This window comes from Dysidea avara, chromosome 14, assembly GCF_963678975.1.
Source record: "Dysidea avara chromosome 14, odDysAvar1.4, whole genome shotgun sequence".
NCBI lineage: Eukaryota > Metazoa > Porifera > Demospongiae > Dictyoceratida > Dysideidae > Dysidea > Dysidea avara.
Genome location: NC_089285.1, coordinates 8,297,103 through 8,307,680, shown reverse-complemented (window position 1 = coordinate 8,307,680; position 10,578 = coordinate 8,297,103). Strand labels below are relative to the sequence as shown.

The following is a 10,578-nucleotide window of genomic DNA, read 5'->3' as shown; positions in this document are numbered from 1 at the left end:
TTTTTCTCTTACAGCACCCCTAACAAGTAACAAACAAATAGGAAAATGGAGACTTGTATCATGACAAATGTGATATGATACTTCTACAGCAAAGTCACAGAAACTGTAGTCGTATCATGAACACTGTGTCTCCTTCATTGTTTATTAGTGTTGCACCGATAAGAAAAAAAGCCGATGTTCCGATAGCCGATATATCGGTTATTTAAATACCGATGCCGATACCGATAACCGATATTAATAAATACTTTTACTTTATAAAGTATTTGTTTAAAAAATTAAAAAGAGATGACGAGGTGTACAGTAAGTTAGTAAGAGACTAATTATTTTGGTACTTGTAACAAGTTCATATTGTTTTTTATCAATAATAACATTTCAGCATGTTCAGCTGTTAACTTGTTTCTACGTTCCTCTTATAGAATACCAGCTCCAGAGAAGAGCCTTTCTGATGGTACACTAGTTGGTGGGGAACAGAGATATCGTTTTGCTAATTTAGCCAAAAGAGGATACCGCAGCTTGTTGTTATTCCACAAAGTGTATGGATTGCCAGTTTTATAGTCAATTAATGGCTCAGATAAATATCGATCAACCATAGCTTCCTTTCCTCCATCAGTATCCGTGGTCGCTCCACTGTCATGTAAAATTTCTGTAAAACATTCCCAAACCTCACTTGTTGATGTATTGTCAACTGAAGAATCAGTAGATGATTCAGTACGGGGTCTCTTACTTTGTGGCTCAACTTCAACATCTGGGTCCACAGCATTGTCAATCACACATTTGCTAGCCAACCTTTTAGCTTCCCTAGAAAAAAATTTGTCTTTAAATATCGAGTCCAGACATGTGGCAATAAGTAGTAACTCAGACTCTTCAATGTCATCAAACCTGGTTTCTAAAGACTTTAACATTTCTCCTTTCATAGTTTGAATACCCGAGTCATCATCATGCTTATTAAAAGCTTTTTCTAAAATCTTTACTGATGGAATTAGCATAGATATGGATGCTGAATCTTTAGAGATCATTTTGGTGATCTCTTCGACAGGTTCAAGAACAGCAATAATTTTTTTGGTCAAGTCAATTTGATTGGGAGTGAGCATTGTTATGCCACCATGCTCGGTAGCATAAGCTGCCAGTGCCATCTTCTGCTCGTAAACTGTTTGCAACATGTATAAGGTAGAGTTCCACCTAGTTGGTTTGTCCTGTTGAAATTTGTGTTTTTTGATATCTAGTCTTTCTCTTATTTGATCTAACTTGTGGTAAGCTATAGTAGAGTGTTTAAAATGCCCAACAATACTACGACAGACTGCAAGGGTATCAATAACAGCATGTTGTGATAGTACGCCATCATTCACTACTAATTGTAATGTGTGGACAAAGCATCTCTGTGCTTCAAACTGACCCTCCTTCATAGCTCTCTTCATGTTGCTAGCATTATCTGCTACAACCATATGCACTCTGCTTTTAGAAATTTTCCAACATGGATTCCAAAGCTCGACATTGCTACTCCAGTGTGTGATCCTTCCATCTTTTGTGCATGGAGAACAGCTGACGTACGTTCAAATTCATTGCTAATCCAGTGGGCAGTCATACTTATTAATGACTCATTTGAAAGACTGGTACTCCAGATATCAGTAGTCAGACTCAAAAACTCCACGTCTTTTAACAACTCGAATAACTTCGTGTCAATGTTTTCCTTGATTTTAGGCAGTACATTATTAGTAAAATACTTCCTGCTAGGCATTTTGTACCTAGGCTTGATGGTATGTAAAAGGCGAGTGAATCCCACATCAGAAACAACTGATAACGGTTGATAATCTAGCGCCGTCATCTCAGCTATCTTCACATGAATGCGCTCCACCTTAGGATCGTTTATATCCCACAGCTTTACGCAAGCCTGCGTTTCCACCATTGTAGGTTGGCCTGTCGTTCTCCCCGTCGTGCTCCCAGTGGATTGTTTATCCTTCTGTTCTTTCAACTCTCTTACTTTTTCTCTTCGTAATCTCTGTATTCCGTAGGGTGTTTCTTTTGTAGATGGTCTCTCATGTTCGTCGTGTTAAAAATTTTCGGCGTCTTGCCACCCCTGGAAATCCGGTCACCACACGTCCCACAACGAGCGAAGTGCTCATTACCCACCACAATTGTAAAATACTCCCATATTATCGCTTTTGTGCATGCGCTCAAAAATCATTGGGTTACCCTATGTTTTTTTAACCGATAGCCAATATAACCGATATGGCTATATCGGTGTAAATACCGATAGTAATATCGGTATCGGTGCAACACTATTGTTTATTAGCGAGTACATCAATTGGGTAGGTCATTTGTTATGTTATAATGACAATGGGACTGCACTGTATTCATCATTGCATGATAATTAGTAGGCTAGACTACAGGACTCAGTTATTTTCCTCTTTTTACCAAATATTTGGGCAACTGGTTGTTAGTTTCATGTAGTTTAACCACTCCCCTGCACATACTATAAGCCCACACACATACAAAAGAAATGTGTGATCATGTCAGACTCGTTAACATTGCCCAGCTGCAGATATGTATCAGCTATGGAATAACTAATAATTGGATGACTATAACACGTGATGGCATAGAATAAAAATGGGAGCTTATGCACACCCTGGCCAATTACTGTTTTTTAGTACATTTAAATATTTGGCTTTAAATGAAGCAGTTCACCAATTTTGAGCATCACTGTCCCAGTTTTACCCTTAAAATACCCCCAATGAGCATAAGCTATTTTGCATAGAATAAAATTGGAAGCATGACCAATGCATCATATGAAAGTACAATAATAAAAGAAAATCAATTACAACTGTTGTTTCTTGTAACGTAATCAACCCATCGTTCTTCAGGGATAAAATTTCGGCACATCTGAGTTAAATGCGTCAGTTTGGTAGCAGTTATTTCACGCCTTTTCTTCAGTTGGTCATATGTATCACTTTCTAAGGGGAAAACATTAATATCTGCTGTATACCCCGAGTTCAGTGTTAAAGGTGACTTCTTAGATCTCCCGCCATAACACCCTTCACGTACTAACATAGTGGCATTTCCAGTGTTTGGAGATGTAACTATCACAAAGTCATGAAGTTCACGAATACCAGGTAACTTGCTGTATTTAGCACTAATTTTTTCTCGCCAATTGTAAATCAAGTCACCTTTCACTAGTTTGGCTGTAATATGATTAGGTTGGGACATTACGTTTACAAGCTCACTGGTGTTGAATACATCAGAAGAGTTAAATGCCTTTGATGTAATTGAAAACACTCGATCTACATCAAACTTTGTATGGCCAGCCACAAGAAACGAGAAGCGCAAATAATCCAAGTATTTTTGCTGTATTGTTTCCATTCCCCATCCCATAAAATAGGCATTTTTATTTGTGCTCCCTGTATTGTCTAGAAATATATGTACCCGTTTAATCCATGATGGGAAAGCAGCATTGCTCCTGATGTAGTCCATTAAAAGTGATATAGTATGACCCCCAGTATGGAACAAGCTTCTGCATTTGAAAATCCATGCTAAGAACTGCTGTAAAATTATGTCGAAGATTTTCCAGTGTTTCATTTTCTTCATTGCTTTTATTCTGTTTGTTTTCTAGTTTACAAATTTCTTTCCATTCCATTTCGCATCGACTTTTTACCTCATTGTAATAATCATGTGATTGTTGGGCTTGCTGTCGATGTACTTTCACTTGTTCATTTATCTGAGCCATTTCATCCTCAATAGACTTTTGTTGATCTTCGTCAGCAGAACCTGTCTGACGAATACGATTTAAAATAGTTTGCTTGGATCGTAATAACTCTTTTTGCTTGGCACAAGTATCACAGTAATCCAGTTTATGGGGATATATGGCATGTTTTGGTTTTTCCTTTTTTAGCCAGGCACTTGCTGAATAATTTGACATGGTAGACTTGTGTTGCTCCTGTTGTGCTCGGTTAAATTCACCAACCAATGATTGCTTCACTCTTTCTTCATAGTTACTCACGCCAACCTTAGGAGTTTGGATTGTTCTAAGTTTAGGTAAGAAATAATGGGTGGACGAGGAGCTTTCAGCACTTCGTCCATTTGGTTGAGAGTTTAAATCAACGAAGTTCAGAAATTCTTGTTTTGTATCGACTTTGGCAGCATGTGAAACACTTCCTGCTGAACCATGACGTTCATGAGGGTACCGAACCATTACAGTACTTGAATTATCAAGCTGTTTCCACCATGCCATGAAAGATATGTCACAACCCTCTGGCATTACCACATTCTGACCTAAATTTTTTGAGATAACTTCTGATTTGGTAAATGACCAAAGCGGTTCACTGAACTGCTTCTTTTTGATTTTTCTCTGTCTAGCTAACCGTTGAAAGGAAATGCCCAAACCATGATGAACACACCGACATCAGTTCTTTATCTTGCTTTTTAGGGTGGGGATTTATCAGTTTCCTTCGTTTCAGTTCACTTCCCTCAGCTTTCACAAACGTTTTTATTCCATGTACTCTGTTCAACGTGGCATGCCATAGCCTGGCTGCTTGACGTACTGGGTTCATTATCACCGAGTGCCTTTTGCAAATCGCGTGACAATCTGTATGGATTTCTACAGTTTCCTGTAACATATCGGTGCTTCTTATTGGATTTTCTACCTATCCTTGTGGAAGATGAACTGTTGGGCGTTTCACTGATAGAAGTACTAAAATCGTCACTACACAAAGCATCTTCATCACACAAATCTTCGCTAGAACTAAAACAATCGTCTTGCTCTTCTTCTTGCAACATATCTTCTTCCTCAACACTGGCACTTCGTCTTATACGCTTTTGACAGATATCATAATCCTAATCTTTATCAGACAAATCTTTGCTAGAACTAGTGCAGTCATTTTCCTGTTCTTTTCGTAGCACAACACTTTGTTGTACACGCTTTCTACCTCGCTTTCTACAAACGTCCACCATTTTACTTTAGTGTTTCCAAATAATGCCAACTTTGGGCTCGAACTAGATTAGGGTGCGCTTAATAATGGTCTAAAGTTTTGTTTTATTACCATGCTTCGTTTATGAGATATTACGTAAGTATCCATGCTTGTTTTTCGCTACTTTTAAATGCTTTTTTCTGGATAATGTATGGTGTGCGTAAGCTCCCCATTTTTATTCTATGTCATCACACATGTATTTAGACTATGGTACAGCTCATTTACAGAGTTACTAAATCATTTAGTCACCTGACATGCTCATTTAGTCACCTACACATGTTCATTTAGTAACCCGACCTCAAGCAATGTTGTACATGATATTAAAATAATTATAACACAAAAGGCACACTGCAGTACTTGATAATACTGTAATAGTCTTTTCCATGTTCCACAAATAATTCTGGACAAATAGTAGACTAAACCGGTGTATGTACTGTAGCTCTAGTCGCTGCTTTGGTTACCAGTCGAATAATTATTTTTGTGGGCGATGTAAGGACTTCAGGAAGGAACCGTTCCATTTTTCTGCATTGCTCTTTCACCCCACACTCATGCTCTGGCTATAAAAGTACGTACTTTAAACCATAGTCTAAATAAGTTAGACACTGCGACCAATAGGAACTAAGCGATTTAGTAACCCCACTGGCCCTTAGTAGCGTCCTCACTCGGGACGCTACAGCCTCAGGCCATCGGCATTCTAAATCGCTTAGTTCCCTTGGTCTTGGTGTCTAACTATTATTTAGGATGGATGATTACTACAACATTACATAGCTACGCATATACTGTATGGTTTCTACTTCATGATAATGGTAGTCAAGAGTAGAGGTTATTCCAAGAGAGTTTTTATGCAAAACTGTGCACAATCCTAAGATGAACAGGCAAAACCATGTAGACAGGTCACCTAATAATGAAATGAAACCTCAAAGGGTGCTAATTATCTCTAATATATAAGTGCCTGTGTATTTTACGTTCAATGTAGCAATAACTACAACCAGCTGTGTTAAAAAAGAAAAAAAACTGGGTCCCATAGTCCACTGAGTACAACTGGTTGAGCAATACAAGCTGCTTTGGTGGAAGCCACTGAGTGGCCTTTTCCACAGAAGAAACTTGTCATGTCATGCTGAAGTTTATACTATGTTTCTGTTCTTGTAGTCTTTGCATACACTTCTGGTATCAGTGATACATGCATGGCTTTTTAGAACCCCTTTGGTCATTAGAATTGAACAGAATGGTTTTTAAATCACACCTTAGTCTGCTTAATTAACTTTGCTGTTCCACAGGGCACTTATATATTAGAGATAATTAGCACCCTTTGAGGTTTCATTTCATTATTTCTCACATGAAGAGTGCGAAAAGCTATCTGGCTGGATATCTGGTGTTTGCTTGCTTGGTAGTGGTTGTTTTGTCATAGTTTTTCCTGCTTGCCCAGTTAATAGAACAGTTTTCTCCAATGGCTGGCCAAGATACGGGCAAGTAAGTCTTGTTTGTGGTCGAGTTTGATGTATAAAAAAATGTCTTGTGGTATAAAAAAAGTTCTTGTATCATTGAATCTTGTTATAGACATAGTGATCTTGTATGGAAAGACTTGGCGGGAAAGAATTATCTGGTCTGGGCAGGGGAAATTATGAGACAAAGCAGTAATTGATTCAATCTATACATAAATAACAACTGCTGTAAAAGTAAAAACAGAGTGATATCGAGTACAAATTATGTATAATGAGGAGTGCAAGATTTAGCATGAAAATTATAGCACGCGTAATTTCAAATTATTCTTTTTATTCAAAAAGTATGTGTGTGCAAACAAGTCAGGTTTTAATTGAAAGGGTCACAGATAAGGTGAGTAATGTATAGTGCCAGACATCATAACTTTCCAAAAATGCGACGCGCTATAACTCTAGTACAATTAATCCTGGAGCGCTGGCGTTTGGCATGGCTATGGACGTCATTTATCGCAAATAGCAACTCAAATTTGACGTCAATAGACGTCTGTAGTGGCGAGATATGGCGTGATGATTTCTACCCAATCGTATCGCTTGCGGCACTTTTGATTTTGGTAAGTTGTTATGGTAATAAGTATAAACATCGGTTACGCGTCTGTATAATATTGCATACTTATGAACTTTGTTATCTCTGCTCATTGAAACTATCGTTCTTGTTTGATCTATACTGTGCTAAAATGAACACCATGGAAGAGAAAGAAACACCATGAAGAGAAAGAAACAAACACCATGGAAGCGAAAGAAACAAACACCATGGAAGAGAAAGAATCTCCTGAAGGATAAGGCAAACTGGATGCGGGAAACGAAGGTTCAGAAACAGCAAGATACAATGGTGGAACAATTGAGCGAAGGACCTCATTCTTCCGTGGATCTGAATGAATCTGTTATCTTTCCAGCCCCTTCCACTATTATGGACGATAATATGGGAGAGAATTTGGACTCTGATGATGAAGATTACGTGGAAGACATCTCAGTAGAGGACATACCGTCACTCTACATGGATTGGCTGGATGAAATAGATCGAGAAGATACCCAAATGTTCGCCATGATGATGTACGATATATTTGTCCAGCGACTCAAGGTACATGCTCCTTGTGAGGTCTGCACAGTAATAAAAAATTGAACAAATTAGATACCAAAGACAGAAACTGCAGAAGAAGTGGCCCACTGCTTTGGATTAACAGGAAGAACAATCAGGTACAGTAGCTTTTGGCCTGCACAACTTTGCTGGTTATCTGGTGCTTCAATAGGTCCTGGAGAAAAGCCTATCTATCTAACCATAGAAGCTTTGAAGAAAATAGAAGTAAGCACCAAGGATATTTTGCATTAGAGGACGAAAAATATAAAAAAATGGCTTTAGCATGGGTTCGGACGCACTCTTATGAACAAGGTAAGCCAAACATGACTTCGGTTGAATTCCGTACTTGGGTTAACTCCACTCTTTTGCCAAAGGTTCAAGAAAACGATGCTAATGCTCCCACTACAATCACAGAACGTACTGCACATCGATGGCTCCATTGGTTAGGCTTTGAGCCAATGAGTTCTAAAAAGGGAGTTTATATTGATGGTCATGTACGGGCAGACGTAGTTGAATATCGAAAGCTTTACATTACAAAATGGGATGTGTGGGCTAAGACACATCTTCCTCCACCACTGTGCAATGACGAACCCTCACAATCTTCTGTATCTGTTCCAATATTGCCCCCAGGACAGCCACCTAGGAAACTTATTCTTATTTTCCATGATGAAAGTACGTTTCATGTGACTGATGACCAGGGGTGGATGTGGGGTGAGAAGGGTAAAATGGTAATTAAACCTAAAGGGCAAGGTAGGGGCATTATGGTGACTTTATTGACGCGTACAATGGCTATTTGGCTTTAACCGACACTGGGTTTGAACTGGGTAAACTAATGTACCCTGATCTTAAGCAACAGGCTAGAGTTTTGTTCAAAATTGGAGCAGAATTTGAAGGAATAGTGATAAATTTTTACAGCAAATAGTTGTTGCAATTAAAATTGCTAAAGTTAAGTATTCATCGGAACACTACAATGTGCTTTGGTTTTTTTACCATAGTTCAGGACACACTGCCTTTGCTGACAATGCCTTAAACGTTAACCGCAAAAAATCCATGATACAATGTATAATGGCAAATTGTACAGCATGGTCATAACTAAGGAGGGTCCCACAAAAGGTCAGCTTAAGGGAATGAAGCTTGTCTTAGAGGATAGGGGGAAAAATACAGACAAATTGCGTGCAGAATTGAGAACCCATCATGACTTTATGTTTGAAAAAACCAAGTTGGAGACTTTGTTGTTATCTTATGGCTACCAAGGCTTTTTTCTTCCTAAATTTCACTGTGAGTTGAACCCGATTGAAAGAGTGTGGGCCCATAGCAAAAAATATACCAGGGCGCATTGCAATTACTCTTTCAAGGGTCTTGAGCTGCATATCTGTCCTGCACTTGATGATGTTTCTCTGGAAAATATTAGGAAGTTTTTTAGGAAGATGAGAGACTATATAGCTGCATATAAGGAAGGCTTGACTGCAGGGCCTGACTTGGAAAAAGCAGTGAAGAAGTACAAATCACACCAGAAAATCTACAATGCGAACACTGACTAACTTTTTTTATTGCATGTATGTATGTATGTATGTATGTATACACTGCATGCACAAACAACTCATCTTTGTTCTTCCTTTGTTCTGTAGGCCCTGTTTGATAGCTCTGTAGTAGGCTAAATCCCTTTTATAGCATAGGTATGTATGTATACACTGCATGCACAACAACTCATCTTTGTTCTTCCTTTGTTCTGTAGGCCCTGTTTGATAGCTCTGTAGTAGGCTAAATCCCTTTTATAGCATAGACTATAGTGTGCTGGATGGGAGTTCCGCTAGGGCTGGTACCTCTCTTCTTTAAAAAACCATAACTTTTGACTAAAACAATTTTTCAAAAATATGGTTTACAAATTTTTTCTAAATGTTCCATTTTATGTGTATACCAAGTTTGATGAGCATTGATGGCTGTTTGGTTGAGAAAAGTTGTCAGTTGTGTTAGCCATAAATACATAATAACATCAAAATAAAAAAAGATATCAAAAATCTGTTTTACAAAAAGTTAAAGCTATCACTGTTCTCTATTCCCACCAAGATTCAGGCTTGTGGCTTACACCTACATGGAGAAATGTTGTAATATGTAAAATACTGAATTTAACCAATTATTACATCATTGCGCAAAGCGTTCACATTGGTATGGCTTCAACTTCCGTTTGGTTAACCACAATGGCTTCATGCTCCACCTGTCCAAATTTCATTAACATTGACCAAACCCACATAAAGTTATGACCTCACAAACACAGAAAACAACTTTTGGAAAGTTATGATGTCCAGCACTATAGTCCTTTGGCTCATCCTTTGGTGCACGCACGCACACGCACAATCACAGTAACCAGGCGTGTACCCTGCAGCCAGCCTTCGGCCTGCTGCAGGGCACACACCTGGTTAGTAATCATGCAACCTAGACACAGCGGAATACAAAGTGGATTACAGCAAGTATTTCCAAATGTTTGCATTTCATATACAGTAGAATATATCTCTACTTCATCTAATTTATCAAATAAATAGTACTTTATCATCGACTCTAAAAGTGATAACTTGTGAAGCGATTAGTGTCAAAGGACCCACTTGGTTGTCAGCGATTCCTAATTACAGTGTAGTTAATGGAAATGTTGTTGATTACATGCACTGTGTGCTTTCGGGTATTACAAAAATGTTGCTTAAATTCTGGTTTGACTCCGAGTATTCAAGTGAATTGTGGTACTGTGGAACTGAGGTGCATCAAGCTGACTTGAAGTTGCTACAGATAAAGCCCCCATTGACTATCACTAGGACTCCAAGAAGTATAAAAAAACACAGAGCTTATTGGAAAGCTTCAGAGTATAGAGCCTGGTTACTGTTTTACTCCATTCCGGTGATGTTAGGCATCCTTCCTGAGGATTATTTCGGCCACCACATGTTGTTGGTACAAGCAATTTACCTTCTTTTGCAAGAATCTATAGATCGTACAAATGTATCAAAAGTTGAATTGTTTATCCAACACTATTGTTTCAAAATTCAACACTATTATGGAG

The 10,578-nt window shown here is 38.4% G+C and overlaps 2 protein-coding genes across 2 annotated transcripts; both read right to left on the bottom strand.

Annotated features, from left to right (window-relative positions):
- Nucleotides 1–410: 410 nt before the first annotated feature.
- LOC136244027 (zinc finger BED domain-containing protein 4-like) lies at nt 411–1,415 on the bottom strand. The gene has a single exon (XM_066035554.1). It carries the CDS (start codon nt 1,413–1,415, stop codon nt 411–413), a length of 1,005 nt encoding a protein of 334 aa, XP_065891626.1.
- Nucleotides 1,416–1,432: 17 nt separating this feature from the next.
- On the bottom strand, nt 1,433–1,903 carry LOC136244026 (zinc finger BED domain-containing protein 4-like). The gene has a single exon (XM_066035553.1). The coding sequence runs from the start codon at nt 1,901–1,903 to the stop codon at nt 1,433–1,435; it is 471 nt and encodes a 156-aa protein (XP_065891625.1).
- Between the last annotated feature and the right edge of the window lie 8,675 nt (nt 1,904–10,578).